General features: G+C 37.9%; 1 protein-coding gene across 3 annotated transcripts in view; it reads left to right on the forward strand.

The window, feature by feature from the left end:
* LOC136858050 (nonsense-mediated mRNA decay factor SMG7) overlaps window positions 1–18,414 on the forward strand; it is a 268,885-nt gene that overhangs the window by 216,875 nt on the left and 33,596 nt on the right. For all 3 annotated transcript variants that reach the window (XR_010858592.2, XM_067137287.2, XM_067137288.2), the window contains exons 15-16: window positions 8,601–9,329; window positions 9,769–10,035. Coding sequence is in view for 2 of the 3 variants with exons in the window: in XM_067137287.2 (XP_066993388.1) it covers window positions 8,601–9,329; window positions 9,769–10,035 (996 nt within the window). In the remaining variant the exon portion in view is untranslated. The remainder of the gene's footprint in view (window positions 1–8,600; window positions 9,330–9,768; window positions 10,036–18,414) is intronic.

Raw genomic sequence — 18,414 nt, forward strand, 5'->3', positions numbered from 1 at the left:
GCTAACAACACTTTCACTTGCTAATTCAGTATCCAAATCACTTTCCGGCACGTCGTACACCTAAATATCCTCATCTTCACTTGAATAATCCTCTAAATACGCTCGTAAATAATCACCACCTTCTCCCGCTACAAAAACACACTTCCTTGACTCCATATTGTTTACCAACAAGCTCAAAGTGCATTTCAACATTAATTTGTTTCTTCACAAAAGCTTTACAGAGACATCTGATGGCAATAATGAGTACTCCATGCTCTTATCTACGGAACCTAGCCACTAGAGGTCAGGCAAAAGCTGAAATTGCATACGTATCATGATAAAACTTCGACATCCGATAGATCGAATCAACTTGACAATTTTGTGGTAACCTGTGATCCGATAGATCGGATCTTCGCGCTAAGTGGATTAAATAAAGATTGTCTCTCGTTTTCTGTTGGAGAATCAAAATACTTCAATCGGCACCAGCAGTCTTTATTTGCAAACTTCTTGCCTTGTACTGTTTTCTTGTACTTTTTGTAGTTCTCACCTGAATTCCTGAAGCGTTTTGCAGAAGCAAATTTTGTAGCTTCAGGTCTCCTCAATCTCTCTTGGTTTCTTGTTTGTTCTTTTTCTTCTTGGGGGGTATCATTGGTAGCCTCTTCTGTGTCTGGCCTCAAAGCATCTGTTGCCTGTGAAGTATCACGCAGTTTCCTGTGTATTCATTATGTTGTGAGAAAAAAATGAAAAACGTTATATGCAGTATATAACTCATGTTTACTGAATAGGCTTTCAACTATGAGGAAATAACAGCTAGGCCTAATTTGAAGTTTATTAAAAAAAAAGCAGTCTATAACACACCATTACTTAGTTTACACATACTTCAGTTAGGCCAAATCAAACCAAACCCCATGGCGCAAGAGTCCCGAAGAGCCATGGCCTATTAAGCGACCGCTACTTAGCCCAAAGGTCTGCAGATTACAAGATGCCGTGTGGTCGGCTTGACAAATCTTCTTGGCTATTATTCTTGGCTTTCTAGACTGTGGCTGCTACCTCACCATCAGTTGGTCCCTGAATTGTAATCACGTAGGCTGAGTGAACCTCAAACCAGCCCTCAGGACCAGGTAAATATCTCTGACCTGGCTGGGAATTGAACCTGAGGCCTTTGGGTAAGAAGCACGCACACTGCCCCTACACCGTGGGGTCAGGATACTTCAATTACGCTTACCTGATAATATTGATGTGTTGTGTATTTCAGTGTGTGAAGGCCCAGGTTGACCAGATAAGTTATCGCAGGTCACTTCGATATTTTTCCACTTACAAGTAACTAATCTCATTTTGTTCCGTATTGAAGATACAATAAGTAAACACTTTCAAGATTAAAATTATTGTGTCAACCTATTCAATACAAATATTTACTTATTTTTCCACTTGGCATAACATTGGTCATCAAATGAACCTGCAAAATAAAAACAGAATTAGGCTAGCCTAGGATTATACCTATGGCAAAGTTTTGTTTTCTTTACAGCCCAAATTATATACAGTGGATGTTATAAAGGAGAACTGTATTAGCGTAGGCCTAGAATCCAAAGCAGAAATGTAAGTAATGTTCAGTCAAGAAGACAGTAGTTTACTTTACATACATAGCAACATAACTTAAAAGTGAATTGCATCACAAATTCCTGTGGTTTCCTTTTGTTTAGGTTAACTTGCCTTCTGAGTTTTTCACTGGGATGATATTCTTTATCTTTGTCACTGTCATAGCACTCATCTTCATTGGTACTGTAGTCTAAACACAAACCCTTGTACAGTTCATCACCAGACAGATACCTTTCCTTCAACATGGTTGTTGACTTTAGATTTTCACAACGGTTGATAGTATCAGAGTGGTGCAAGTCTTAGATCACTTTAACCTCAACGATTTCTAGATATCATTCAGTGAACAAATTAAGTGGTTCCACCTGTTGAAATAAACCACTTTCGTACCTGACAGAAAAAGTGATCCCATATCTGCACATGAGGTTAAGTCATTTCTGTAAAAATGGTGACTTAGACCTTTTTATCTAAGGCCTGATCTCAACCCTTCATCTAAACAGATTCTTGATTGTAAGCTATGCAGGCAGTGAGAGATGAATAACTTAAAGAATTGTCTCTTTTTATTTATGTGTTTAATCTTAGTGAAATTTCATCCAAGATTTTATGTCCCTTGAAGAATGTTGAACCACACATATAGACTGAGAAAATATCAGCCTCTCCTGCTAAACTAGTTTCTTAACTGACCTTACAGACATTCACCTAATTAGAAACAGTTTTGAAATGAATAGGTTAACAAAACTAGAGCATGTATATTATACATAGGAAATAGAAAAAGCATTACTGAACAAATTTTCCAAATATAATTTCATATTTGTTCTAATGTAAATATTAAGGATATTCAGTTTCTCTTTGTATGGTATAATATTTTCAGTTATATAACATTTTCCAATAAATGTATATTCCTCTGTGTCTTGACATGCTTAGGTAGATAGAGAAAATATTTCAAGTACATATTGTAAGCACCTTATTCATAGATTAAGTTGTTTACTTAGCATTTACAAGTAGCATACTTGTAGGTGGTAGTGGAAACACACCTCAATTTGAATGGCTAGTTAAATTTTGACATTGTGTACCTTGAAATCTAGCAATCTGTTGAATGTTACTTCTCCTTCTATCAACAGCTTACATACTCCTGAAATGGTACTACTATGAATGATCTAAAAATGAGTTAAAAGGCTTTTTAATATAAACATTTTAATTTAAATAGCATAGGTAATTTGGTTACAAGATGATTTATGTCTGCTCATTTTCTCCTTTTGTGTAGAGTGTAATTTTACTTACTTTTAAACTCCTCTTGACATGAAAATAATAATAATACTGTAATAATATCCATAAATTTGGAGATCACCAAAATGGATCCCTCAAATTTAATTTTAATAAAATATGATATTTTTATCTTCTCCCAGGGCATTTACATTAGGCTGTGTTCTATTACATCTAATCCGTGCCTTACCTACCCTTGAAATTAACTAAAAGGTTGGCAACTGCACATAGGGTATTAACCTGAAATAACTCATCAACACTTACAGAAAAACAAACATACTGATCAAACTTACACAAATAAACAAAAGATTGGAGAGTGTCCCTAACATTTGAATGTATATAAATATCTAAAATAAAAGTACATGGGAAAACATGATTTCTTTTTTTAAGCTACTCAACATGATGTTGATTTACTACAATTTGTAGTAATTGATTGACAGAGGAACAAGTTCAAAAACAACACACATCGATGAATTTGTGGAACAGTACACAAGTCTCGGAAGTTGTACCATCAGTACACAGTATCCTGCTCCAGATACTTTGTCCAATATTGTACCGTCACACAAGATTTTAACACTAGAACAGCTGAGAATCTTACATTGCTAGAACAGCGGTAAAGGGTCATTTTGACCCATCATAAGAAATGCTTGAAAATGTTCAAATTAGAATTCAGTAAGAGATGTATTTTGTTCTACTGTGTTTCTACAAATTTATTTTAAACACAAAGACCTGACTTTAGTGTTTGGACCTTTTATATTACTGAAGGACACATGAATAATCTCAAACAACTGCATCATGAATCTGTTTCTCTAAGGAGTTTTCACAGAATTAACTAATTGTGCACCTTTTGTTAGTCAGTCATCCAGAAATGCTATAAGAAAATATAAAAACAACCTAAACATGTTATGCTCACACAACGTTTTGTGCACATTTTCTGCACACTGCTCTGAGGCACTTGGTGCAGGCATTGCTAGACTCATTGGCTTTACACAGACCAACTTGGTATTTCTTCCATTTCTTTATATGGACACGGTCGTAGAACCTCCTTTTGTTGTTGTTGTTGTTGTTGTTGTTGCCCTTGCTCGTTCCATCTTGTTAGTTCACTTGCCTGATGGAGGATGAAATTCTTCCGCTTTATCTTCCTACCCATTACTTGCTTGTAAATGACCCAAGCACTGATAGCTGTTAGGTCTAGGATATTGTAAAAGGCCATTAGCCACCTCCTGCATGCACCCACCCTTGGTGGTATATTTATGAGACATTTGATCAATAACATCTACCACGTGATTCGTGCCATTGTAGAAAGGTACAGTTTCTAGCTTCTTCTTTCGTTCTGTGCTCATTATTACTTGAGCATGCTATCTGCTAAGAAGGACTTTCTTGTTCTTCTTCCCTTGCACACTGTCAAGATGCACTGTGTGTTCCCAGTCTGTCGCAAGATGATTGTAGTGTATAATTAAGACTTGGACTTCTTTACCTCTGTAGGCATTTGATTTTCCCACCAATGAAGTTTTTCGGTCTTGGAACTTCTTAGCAAGTTAGAGGGATGTGAAGAAGCTGTCTGTTGTCACATTTATTAGTGTAAAAACGGCTCCATGAGGCGAAACACGACACACCCTCTCAGTGGCTGCTTATCCGGACTTGCGTCGACCTTACCAAGGTATGGAAAGGCATTGCAGATATATTTTATGGTCACAACTGCAACAATCCAGAATTTGAGTCCATACTTGTCTGGCTAGTTTGTCATAAATTGGACAAAGCTGCACCTGGTTTTGCTGGGAAGTAACTGTTCATCGACTGTTATATTTTCACTTAGGTGGTAACAGTGATGGCAATTTTCCACAAATGTGTCCCAGGTTTCAGAGACAAAAGCAAACCTGTCAGCTGGCAGCCACTCACCTCGGATTGATTTCTCGTCGAAATGAATGAATCTGAGAAGCTCTCAAAATCTATCTCTTGGCATTGTGTCCTTTCAGATTCAACATCTGAATTGTTTAGCATGCAAGACTCTTCTTTTCCACTAATCTGTTCAGAGAGGATAATTGCCTAGCTGTATTTCCTCTTAAAACAAAAACCACCACCACCACCACCTAAAAAAATTAAAGATGTGTGTCATTTTGACTCCTTGCACTGTTGAAATGTTAATGCTGTTTGGGATATATTGTGCATTTCTTAAAACAAGTTTTTGCCTTCTCAGAATGAATCTAGTCCATATAGACTTTTAACAAGTATGACACTTCAACAACACATTCAAGGCATCAGACAAAAGCTAAGATACAATCTACCATTGCTAATAAGAGTATTATTGATATATCCTTGTTATTAGGTGATAGACGATTGAAAGTTCCCTGCTCACTGTTACAAAGACATCCTGGGGAACATCAGCACTGGTGATCCGTCGAACTTCTTGGTGTTGTGATTACTGAGTTGTAATTAGTTCAGAATTCCCCGGTATTTTACACATATACACAAACAATATCCAGTACGGAAAACCTTCGTGTTTCTACATTTAACATATGCAGTAAACATAAATATATAATATCAGGGTTGTGATATCTGTACTATCACACAAGTACGCTTAATTCAATGGTCCAAATTATGTTTCACTTAAAAAATTTAATTTGTACTCATGTGTTCAAGGAAAGTGAAAATAAGATATATCAACAGTGGTAATGCCCGTAGCATTCTTTGGTGAACTTTTTCCGTTCTTGTTTTGTTTTTTTAATTTTTTTAATTTTATGTTAACAGGGTGTGAAACCTTGAGAAACTGGTGTTTCATATCTGTCTACTTGGCCTGCAACAATTTTATGAACAGATCAGTTTCTTTCCAAGTGGATAGGTTTACTTTAAGCAGAATATTGCAGAATTGTTTACATATGTGCATTATAACTTTTATCTTCTCAAGTAGTCTCAACTATTAAATAGTACTTAATACATTTATTCCCATGTATATTTAACCCCTGCCTTTGGTGGTGAGACTTATTGTTTATAGCACACTGTGTCTTCTGGTGTGGGCTAGAACAAATTTGTTGCTTTCATTGATCTGTCTCAGTTTCATCCTTGGGTTTGATGATATGAAAGTGACCAAGGTATGAGCGATGCTAGTAATGCCATTCCTTAGGCAGCCAGTCTCTGTTATAAACGGTGTGAAAATATCTCTCCTAGGGTCGGTTAGTGCATGCATTTCAGTGAGCTTGGCAGACTGATATGTAACAGCAACTTCTGGTTCAGTGAGGAAAGCAATGGGAAACTACCTCACTCCTCATTTCCCTAGTACGCCTCTTCAGTGACACCTAGGCCGTTTATGACTGCTGATAGCAGAGCTGTTGAGGACCCAATCAGCCCGCGGGCTGAATACTCAACATACATACAAGAACATATTTAACCTTCAGCCAAAGGTTGTGATTTGATCCTAAACAATTTTACTGTTAGCTGTTGCAAAATGTTTGGACATCAGTTAAGAGCCATTCTAGAGAAATGAGGAGTAAAATAGTTTCCTAATGCTTTACTCATTGAGTCAGAAGTTAATGTTATGTATCAGTCTGCCAAGCCCACTCAAAAGATATACACAAACCACCCTTTGAGTCTTACATTCTCACCTTTCATGGCAGGACTGGCCTCTTAAGAAACAGCAACAATAGCATCATCAGTCATCACTAGCACCTAAGTCACTTTCGTATCATTGGACTGAAACAGGTTAATGAAAGTAAAAGACTTGCTGTTTCAGTCTAAAGCTGCAAAAGCATATTTGTGTCACGAGGGATGAAACACACACTTAAAATGAAATACTTGAAAATTGGTATTACTTATGAATTATTTTTAGCAACAAGTAACTTACGAATAAGCATGTTTAAATAATGAGATTTTCATATTCCACTAAAAAGGATATGTGTTCACATTTTTTAAAATACATTTTTTTGTGCTGATCTTTCAAGCTTTAAGAAGCCATCACACATCTTAAGCTGTTTTCACTTCGTTTGGCTGGGCTACTGATGTGTCATTTATAATTACAGCATCATGCTTGTTATATCACTTTAATTTTAATTTGTTCTCATGTGTTCAAGGAAAGTGAAGATAAGATATATCAACAGTGGTAATGGCCCTAGCATTATTTGGTGAACGTTTTCCATTCTTGTTCTATTTTTTAAATTTTTTTTTTTTTTAATGTTAACATCTCTAAGATACGAGTTCTTCAATGCAGAGCTTCAGTTCATGTAAATTGTGACTAAACAGAGTATTAATTTGATGATGTCGAATCCCGATGTTTCACTAACCTTTTACAGTAGTACAGTTGGAGAATTGTAAGACAATATTCTTCCATTGAAATCTAAATACCTTACTTCTTTTCACACCAGGCAAATGCTGCGGCTGTACCTTAATTAAGGTCACAGCCGCTTCCTTCCCATTCCTAGGCCTTTCATATCCCATCGTCGCCATAAGACCTATCTCTGTCAGTGCAACGTAAAACAAATAGAAAAAAAAACCTTACTTCAAATCTGTTTTTTCTTGCTAATATTTTCTCCCTTTTTGTACCACATTCAGTCCTCAACCAAAACCTGTATAGAATACTGTTATATTATACCTTTAATTATATGTTAATCATGATTTATTTGCCGTTCAGTGATTGCGTGTTCAAGCTCTGCTGGACATTTTCAATAATGGTTCACAAACAGTTCTGTGCTATAGTTTAATATATAATTAAAGCTAATATTAATGGCTGCTTTTATTAGCAATTTGACAAAGTATTATTCAGCATCCATTTGTATAGATAAAATGACACTTGCAGCAGCAGGTTGCATAATTCAGGTCAGTCAGTGATTTATCCTAATATTTTATTAGTGTAAAACCCTGCCCAGAGCTACTATTCTTCTTAATACAGGGGTCTCCTTAACTGTCTTCCTTTGGCAAGTGAACGTTATTCCATACCTTGAAACTAGCCAGAATTTGAATACAAAGCTGTCTGAACAGCAACTTTCAAGACTAATCCTTACACCCGGGAGTTGATCACAATTCTAGCGGCTTTACGTCGCACCAATACAGATAGGTCTTATGGCGACGATGGAATATGAAAGGACTAGGAGTGGGAAGGAAGCGGTGGTGGCCTTAATTTAGGTTCAGCCCCAGCATTTGCTTAGTGTAAAAATGGAAAACCATAGAAAACCATCTCCAGGGCTGCCAACAGTGGGGTTCGAACGTACTGTCTCCCGAATGCAAGCTCACAGTTGTGCACCCCTAACCGAACAGCCAACTCACTCGGTCATAGGCATTTTTATTTCACATTTGTTGATTACTTGAACTTTGTCATTTCTGTATATTAGTATGATGATATTTGAAGAGTGTCAGTATCTAGATTCACGTAAATAATTTCCGTTATTTCTGTATTCATTTTAAATTTAATTGAGAATGCAACATTCATGATTCACATTGTTTGTAATTAATATATATGCAATATATTTTGAAGGGATTGTTTGAATTTGTTAATAGGTATTTTTTTAAGAAAGGCTAGATAGCCTTTAAATCAAACCCGGGTTATTCCATTTTTTGGCCCCAAGCACATACTACAAACTTGGAATTGATGGCCCAATTAGACTAGACTGTTGGATTTTCGGAGTGAAAAGTAGGGTAGTTGTTACATTTTCAGTTTTGTTTAATGATTAAAAACATTTCTTATATTTTAATGTGTAAGTGGTATGATCATTCTTTATATCTCATGCCTCTACTTCTGATTAAGCTAGCATTGTTCTAATAAAAATTATCTTTGTTAGGTAACATTCAAGACTCCATCGCCCAGCGAGTCTCCTGCTGTTGAAGAGGTTCCCATTCCTAAGCCTGCCAAATTATCTGCATGGCAGCAGCCTCAGCAGAAGCAACAACCTGTACTGTCCCAACAACAACAGCAGCCGCAACAGCAACAGCCACCACAACAGCCATTTTCTTACCAACCAACCCCTCAACATAATGGTACTGCAGCACCTCAACATCGACCAGGCTCATTCAGTAACCATAGCCCATTAACAGGAGCATTCAATGGCTTTGGTACTCAACCATCACCGCAAGTATTTCACTCACCAGCTCATGGGGGTGGGTTCTCTGCCCAGCAGCAGCAGCAACAGCAGCAGCCATTTGGTATGAAAGTTCGTCAACCACCATATGCTCCCTGGCGAGAAGAGGGTCCTCCTCTGCCTCCATCTTCTTGGTGGGGAGGAGATCGTAGTTCATCAGCTGAACAAAATAGATCCCAGCAAGTCGGGTCTCTTAGCTACTTCAATAATTTGATTCAGCGAAATACAGATTTGGTGTCTGGAGATTTGTTCACTACAGGTAGTGCCTGGGGCTCTCAGCATCTCAATCTGAACCTGCACCATCAGCTTGTGGGTCAGCGGCCTGCTCATTATTCTGGCATGTACCAGGCACCTCAGCACTTACGGCAAGACACCAATCACCTGTCTGTATTCACAGCAAATGGCAACCAAGATGCAGATGTCAACGCATTGGTAAGGAGATGATATTTAATGTCTTTCAATAGAACGTCCCATTCCCATGCATTATGGTGTGATATGCATGTGATCTTCCTGCCTCGACCCAATCCCTTTCCGACCGGAATTGTTACCATGCATTTTTATGGCTGTCTACATTTAGGTTCTGTTAAAAATTTACAATTCCTATTGTGAGCTGGTGTTCAGCTTTGATGAAGTGATGCATTCTGAGAATGAATTGCATCAATAATACTCTCTGCAAGTGCATGTTTATTTCTGACTTTGTATATTATTTTTTGAATAAAAGAGTTACTACTAAATGCAGAAATCTTAATCATTTTAAAATTTGTGAACTAGGCTGTATCTTATAAACAGATATTTCAGGACATAGTTTAGTAATTTCTGGGAACTGTTTTGATTGTATATTAGCTTTACAAGAGAATACTTGTATTTTTAGACTACGCCAGACACCAACTCTAAGGCTGACCTAGCTCCTGGATCTAATATGGAGAATTCAACTATCTTCTCATCAAATGCTGGGCGCTCATCATTCTCTCCACTGGCAGGACTTGGCACTGGCAATACCTACTCTTTGTTTAGCACACCTAACTGGAGTGGTGCCAGTCCATCCTGCAGTCTTGAAGCAGATGGAAGTAATGCTAGGAATGGACTGGGTGGCGTCGTAGGCATGGCTGGAAGCAATTCCCTTACTATGGGCCAACAGGTATGAATCATGACACTGTAACTGCTGGAATATTTGTATCTTCTTCCCATAGTCTTGTTTAACTATCTTTTTGATAGGACAGTTTAATTTTTCTGAAATGCAGAACATGTACATCTGTCTCTTTAATTTACCATATGTAAGTTAACAACACGGTTTGATATATTTTGCGCTTTACCTTTGCTCATGTGAGATAACTTAAAATAGGGTGTGAAGGTCATTTTTACAGTTTGCATTGCTTCTTTTACTGTTTATATAAAGGTTCATAAATAGGGGCTGGATTTTAATATCCTTTAACCTTTTCTGGTCCAGCGTCGAGGTGACCTCGACATCATGGTTTATTGTAACTGGTTCAGTGTCGAGGTCACCTCGACATTACGTTTCATTCTACTTGAGAAGTTATTTATTGAAGTTCTTTGACCTGATTGAGGTCGATCGATGTCCCAGGAGTTTCTAGAGCAAATTTTTGTGCACAAAGGAAACCTTTCTGTTATCTCCATGAAATAATAAGATATATACTAGCTGATGTACCCATGCTTCGCTACAGGATTCTCAGAAAGACTGACCTTGTGGTTTTCCTAACTGAAGTAAACAAAGGCCATTACATAAACGTCAGTAAGAAAGTAGCGATTAAAAGCAGTGTTATCATATAAAATACTCGATCAAATGAAAAACCGCATGTGTTTGAACTTTTAGTGAACAGTACTACGGTGCCGATCTAACAGTCCAAAGTTCCAGAGCTGGAATGACCAGGCCGCAGACAGCCGTGAACACTCCTCTGCCATAATTCCCTTAAATATGCACACTGCTCATTCCAATCAGTGCCTCAGAGTAGGAATTGAATAGCTCGAATGCTATGATGAACCAGTGTGTTACTACCAGTAGCATCAGCAAATTTATGAACCAGAGGAATGGCATGCTAAAGAAGAAAGTTATTTAACTCCCCAGTTACTTCCTTCCAGTATTCAAGCAGGCTGTTACACTCTGTACGACTGGGTGAGTTGGCTGTGTGGTTAGGGGTGCGCAGCTGAGAGCTTGCATATGGTGGATTCGAACCCCACTGTTGGCAGACCTGAATATGGTATTCCATGGTTTTCCATTTTCACACCAGGCAAATTCTGGGACTGTATCTTAATTAAGGTCAAGGCCGCTTCGTTCACACTCCTAGCCCTTTCCTATCCCATTGTCGCCATAAGACCTATCTGTGTCGGTGCGACGTAAGGTAAATTTTTTAAAAAATGCTCGGTACACAGCAGTAATTGTATGTATCGTAGATGAGTAGCAACAGAAGGCACAAAGCCCACCACAACAAACAATGGTCAATGTAATGTTATTGTTGATCAATATTATGAGCTATATTGAAGGGCTTCACATTTAGTTTTCTTTCAACTCTGTGATATTAGGGTGTTTTATAAAATTATTTATAGCATAGACTGTAGTTCCTTATTTTCAGACTTCACATACTGATTTTTATTAACTTCTGTTTCGCCATGTTCTATGGACTTAGTAAAAAATCCAAATTCATGAATATCTCTGTGATTATATGCGGTACAGTAACAATGCATAAGATATATATGATCGGAAATTTAAGACTGTATAACTTTGGTTATGTAGTATTTATCGATACGACCACTAATAACATAAATATTTGAGAATTACATTTTAGGCCTTCCCCTAAACTACCATTTCACTCAGCATAAATAAAATTAGTTATGGCCTAGATTATAGCGACTTATTTCCCGACTTTGCATACCGATTTTCATTAAGATAGGACCACTAATAACAAATATTTGAGAATTAAAGTTTAGGCTTTCCCCTAAACTAGCAACTAGAATATTCTACAGGGTGTGTTTCAGTATGAAAGGTTGATGGCAACATTGGCTCTTGATCAGTATTACTAATGGGAATAATAGTTATGGATCCAGGATTGCTATTACTTACGTCCCATCCACTTTGTCGTTACCGGTGTCACTTTTGTGCTTGTTCTCAGTTGAGCTGGAAAAAGAATTTTCATCTTCAGACTCACACACATACTAAAATCCAATGCTTCTTTGTATCATCCAATATTGACGCTATATTGGTATCACCAATCTGTTTCTGTGATGCCATTTCACCGGAAAACCACAAAAATACATAATTAATAAGTATGCATGTGAAAATCCTGCGTTATGCAACTTACATATAATGCAACTCCCACTTACAGGAGAAAAAACATTACAAGATACTGAGGAGATTTCCCTCACCAGTATAGTTGAAGGAACAGCTCCTGCCATCTATGAGCATATTTGTGTACCTCTTCGGCTAGTATTTGAATGGAACATATAAGTTTCCACCCTGAGTGAAAGTAAAGTAGACCAGAAAATGTTTTCACCGGCAAAGAATTGGACGTCCCAAGCGAAGCTGCCTTATCCAAAATATTATCTTTCACTGTCAAGGTTGAGCTTGCTAGGAATTTTCTAGTAGCCTCCTTTGTCCACGGTTTTACTGCTATCTGCTGCCTGCTAAAAATAGACTAAAGCTCTGAAATAGTCCTTCCACAGAAACACACCACCTACCTGTTGCAGTAGTAATATATGAAAATTTGCTACAGAAACTCACATACCGGTAATATAAAATTCTATGGAATATGACAATAATATGACTTCTAAGGCAAAATGAATACCCCACAATTTTGTGTAGAATACTATTTTATATACAACCTGTGACAAAGTTCGGTGAATAGTCTTGTACTATCAACATGGATGAACAATGCACGACAGTGACCTTACCGTCCTTCGAAATAGTCCCCTCCCATAACTATCCACTGCTGAGATCGGCGATACATGTCCTGGAAACTTTGCAAGAAGGCTTCCTTTGAGACGGTGTTCAAAAGCCTCTTCACATTTCGGTGGATGTCAGGAATATCGTCAAATCTCCTTCCTTTCAAAGCGAGTTTGATGCATGACTTTTCGGCTCTGACCTTTTTCCGACGAAGGGATCCCAGAGAACGCCATTCCATGCTTTGCCGTTTCGTTTCAGGGTCATGCCTGAGATACCAGGTTTCATCCTCATTGACAATACAGTTCAAGAAATTTGGTGTCGCATCCGCCATTTCAACAAAATCCTGTGAAGCCTTTAAACATGCCTGCTTCTGATTGTCAGTCAAGTGATGTGGCACAAGATGAGAACACATTTTCCTCTTCCCTAACTTCTGGGTAACGATTTGTCGCTTGGATTCACAGTTAATCTGCAGTTCATCCACCATCATGCGCACAGTTAATCACCAATTGTTCGTTATTAATGTCCTCACCTTCTCAATGTTTTCGTCACTGACGGCGGTATCCAGTCTTCCACTACGGGGGTTGTCAGAAACACATTCCCGGCCTCCTCGAAAACAAGCAAACCACTCGTACACACACTTCAAGGACAGTGCTTGATCTTCATAAACACATACCAGCATCGCATGCGTTTCTTTCAGTGTCTTGCCAAGCTTAAAACAAAACTGTACATTGATCTTTCGGTCGTTCATGTTCCTGTTCGCAGTTCAGAACCAACGCACTAAACACGCACTATGTCAAACGGGTCTTACACGGCACACACACGATGCTCAACTGAACACCGTTGGGAGCAGATGGTCAAAATCTGCTGCTACGTAGGTGCAGCGTTGTGTGTCGCCATTGTTGCCGGATCGACCGTTCTACTTCTTTCACCGAACTTTATTGTTACAGGTTGTAGTTAGAAATTAAAATAAAGCTCTTAGAACAAATATGACATGTCATAGAAATCTGCCCTTTATTCATAAGTATCATAAGCATTCTAGTCATCCTTTTGCATTAATAGTCTATATTAGTTGATTCATAAATCAGGTTGGATAAGCAAAATGATATGAAAACAGAATGATTCAATTCTTTCCTCAGAAGTCAGGGAAGAATAAAAATGAGTCTGGAGAGGAGAGGTTAGCAATCAAAGAAATAATTGTGGTGAAGATGTAACTGTTTAATGTTTGGGAATGTTTTCTGCCTCTGATGGTGCGGATGCATATGTGCAATGTCCTGTATAATAGAAGTCTGCTGTAGTGAGTATAGCATATAGTGAGAACCCCATAGTAACAACAGGTTGTTGTTTTTTTTTTTTTTTTTTATGTGCCTAGAAAATTTCTATATTAAGCCATGCATTATCCTTCGGTTATGAGAACACTTTTTCTGATGCATCCATTATTACAAATGATTAAGTGTGCGTTATTTTTCCGTGAGCAATATTTATGCACTCCAGCGATTATATTGAATGCGATCAATCATCTTCATTATTGGTTTCCTGTTACGTGCACTAGCAATACTGAGGCGGTCTTGCTCTCATCGATATTAGAAGGCAGTGTTGGAGTAGAGTAATAATTAATAATATCCATCGACTAGTGTACTGTAAACAATTCAGAACAAAAGAGGAGAACCTGTTTTTTGTAATAAATATGTAAAAAACATGGCCAATTGCATTGTTATCTCATTAAAAATAAAGGCTGAAAGAAACCATTGCTTAATTTCATGCGAGGTACTGAAATTAAGTAAGAATGTGTTATGTCTCAAGATATGGCAGTGTGTGTCACTGATTTCGGAGACTAGTATATATACCGTATTTACTTGCGTATTAGACCCCTTTTTTTTCCTACTTTTACAGCAAGAAAAAGTAGGGAGGGGGGGTTTCCAATATGTGTTAACCTCAAATTTTGTGCAGTGAACACATGACTTCTTGGCTATTAAGAGCTATAAATTGTACGCGTAAACATTCTACACAATTCTTTAACAAACTTATGAATGTATTTGAGTTATACTGGCTATTTTTGATGGAGGGCTGCATTTCTAAATGTAAAAAGACAATAAATGGAGAGTACGATTTTTAGGCCTGGGCCTATATATAAAGTAAATATAGTCAGTTTTAATTACTCTTATATCACGTCATTCGTTACATCTCATTAATTCCTCTGATGAGGTTGACGTCAAGAAGGGTATACAGTCGTAAAAACTCGCTACAAAGATTCGTCTCGCTTCATACTCGATCCCGTAGAGAAAAGGGATGTAATATTGATACAAAATAACTTAACAGCCAGTCATTTGTCTCTGTGAGTTGCGCAGTAGGCCTACCACACAGTAAACCTAAGTAAACCTGATCACTGCTTTCATTTGAATTGTCGTCTTGGGCCGCCAACTTCTCTGCTACCGGCATGTTGTCATTCCAAGTGATGTCGTCTTCACTGCCATCTCGTCAGCCATAGCAGGAGCCCTGCAATCGAGATCATTCGATGTCCCATCTTTTTTAACCTTTTAACACATTCACTCCCATAGACGTTTTAAGGCATTTAAGGTTGCGCGATGTAAACGCTTTTTTCAAATTTAGCGCTAAATTTGTATGAAGTCGTAGTTCGTGTTGAAAACCATACATGGCATATAAATGAACAGTCCCTCACCCTGACTACCTGAACAGAGGGTACATTCCAATGCTTTCTTTCTCTTTTCTTTGAGTAAACACGGACCTGAGCCAGTCGTGGTATTCTTGTGAGGGTGTGTAGTGAAGTCAGTTATTGTGTCGCGATAACATGATGAGTTACAAACACAGTATACGAAGTGAGGAAATTGAAGATATACTGCTGAACGATGATTCTGGTGATGAACTCATCCCTGATTTCAGTGATGGCGAAAGCAATTCCGATGATGATATACCAGACTCTGAGCAAAGTGAAATTCAGCACATTCAAATAACCGATATGCATCCGTCTTATTGCCCGCCTGCAGTCAAGTTCACTGGCCAGGTAGGATTAAATGTTGACATCGAAAATAGCAACAAAATTGTCTTTCGTCAATTTATTTGTAAATGACGATTTCCTTGAATGTGTATGCCATCAGACAAACCTCTACGCGAAACAAGTTATTAGTGCAGCACCGCATCCATGCACTAAATAGGCCTATTCTATTTTTCAGACGTGGAAACCGGTCAACATAAATGAGATGAAAACGTTTTTAAGACTAATGTTTGTAACCGGAATAATTAAAAAACCATATCTGAAAATGTACTGGACATCGGATTCTATTTTTGGCTCATCGATTTTTTCTAAAACTATGGCATGAACCCAGTTCGAAAACATATTGTCATTCTTGCACTTTAACGACAGCAGTCATTATGAGGGAATCCTGATAGGCTATACAAAATTAGGCCGATTCTTGAAAAGCCCAGCGACCAGTTTTTCGTGCAGTAACATTTAACGTAATATAGTGCACTGGAGAGATGGGGGGATTTAAAAAGGCTGGGCTGGAGGTTTAAATCACCTGCTAAGGAGCTGGTAGTCAACATGTTAAAAATAGTTTTGTTCCCTACTATAGAGTCCAAACAGTGTGAATAAATTCCCAAATGGTTTCTGGAGATGGTCTCTTATATTCCCAGTTGGTGTATATGTAGCAGAAGCCACTCCTTTCGAATAAAGCCGTGTAGAAAGCTTGCCAAACCACCAGTCGATAACTAGCGTATGTTACAAGTTTGTATTTCCGAATGTAATACATAGTGGCTGGAAGCATTCTTTTCATAACTGCGTCAGTTGAAAGCCAGACCCTTATTTTTAAGTATATTTCATGCTTGTTCTGTACATTTACCACATCAGGATTTACCTGAACAGCTGTAAATGAGATAAGAGAGACCGCATTGTTTAGGTTAGGTATGCTATCGTCTGAATAGTGCCAAAAGTTCCATGATGGAAAGAATAAGAATAAATAACAGGAAAGTTTGCAGCATTTATGGATATCTACAGGTGTAGCGGTAATGCGTCATCATGATGTTAAATTTTGTACGTTCGTTGTCTCTATTTTTTATTAACGCATACCCTAGTAGGTTTTGTAATGCTGGGGCTGATTTCATTAACTCTTTTAATGAGGTTGACGTCAGGAAGGGCATCCGATCATAAAAACTTGCTACGAAGATTTGTCTCACTTCATACCTGACCCCACAGAGAAACAGGATAAGTGTTGAACACACACTGTGAAGAATCTCCCACAGTTACTCTGTAATTAAAAACAGATTGCACATGTTTTCTATTATTGGTTCAGTAATTATAAGTCATTAAATTTGTAAAGGTTTTATGAATTGCCCTGTATGAAACACAGTATATAACAATTGTTCTACTATTCAAATCCAAACTAATCCACAATTGTTAGACATTGGAGGAAGAGATACACCACATTTTTAGAACTATTGTTGAATTAAATTTTGTGCACCGGGCGAGTTGGCTGTGCGCGGCTGGGAGCTTGCATCCGGGAAATAGTAGGTTCGAATCCCACTATCGGCAGCCCTGAAGATGGTTTTCCGTGGTTTCCCATTTTCACACCAGGCAAATGCTGGGGCTGTACCTTAATGAAGGCTACGGCCGCTTCCTTCCAACTCCTAGGCCTTTCCTATCCCATTGTCGCCATAAGACCTATCTGTGTCGGTGCGACGTAAAGCCACTAGCAAAAAAAATATTTTGTGCATACATACATACATACATATCCATTATAGACTTGTGCCTTTCAGCATTCCTTTGACAAGTCTGTTGTGAATCAATGGAAGTGTCCACAATCCTCTATTTGCAACAAGCTCTGTGGCCTCATTTAGTTCCACACTTCTTATCAGTAAATAATTAAAAACTATATCTAACCATCATTGCCTTGGTCTCCCTCTACCTTCTCTTACCCTCCATTCTCGAGTCCATTACTCTTCTACGTAACCTATCCTCCTCTGTTTGCCTCACATGATCCCGCCACTGAAGCTGGATTATGTGTACATCTTCATTCATTGAGTTTATTCATAACGTACCTTTTACCTCCCATTCCAAGTACCATCTGCCATGGTTCCCACCTGTTTTACCATCAGTCATTCTCGTTACTTTCAGATGAATAAGATATCCTGAGTCCACCCAGCTTTCACTATCATACACCAAAGTTGGCCTGAAAACAGACAGATGTAAAGATTTTATTATTATAATTAGTTACATACAGTTGTATCAGCACACTAATTTTAATTCAGAACCAATTTTTGGACTCTAAGGTCCATCATCAGTGTTGAAATTATTTAAAACATTTAGTTCCACATGAGTGTGTTGTCAAAATGAGTTAAAATAAGTCTTAAAAAGTTAAGATGGAGCCCTGTTGAAATCAATGCTGATTTTCATATCACTTATTTTAAAGTCCCAAGATATTAGATTGAAGGTTCTCAGCACAGCCTGCCTTGAAGACCAAGCACGAGGATAAGCCAGCCCTTCGTATGTTGATCTCATCAAGGCTCCATTTTAACTTTTTTAAACTTATTTTAACTCATTTTGACACACTGATGTGGAATCAAATGTTTTAAATAATTTCAACACTGATGATGGACCTTTGAGTGTGAAAA

Source organism: Anabrus simplex, chromosome 1, assembly GCF_040414725.1.
Source record: "Anabrus simplex isolate iqAnaSimp1 chromosome 1, ASM4041472v1, whole genome shotgun sequence".
Lineage (NCBI taxonomy): Eukaryota > Metazoa > Arthropoda > Insecta > Orthoptera > Tettigoniidae > Anabrus > Anabrus simplex.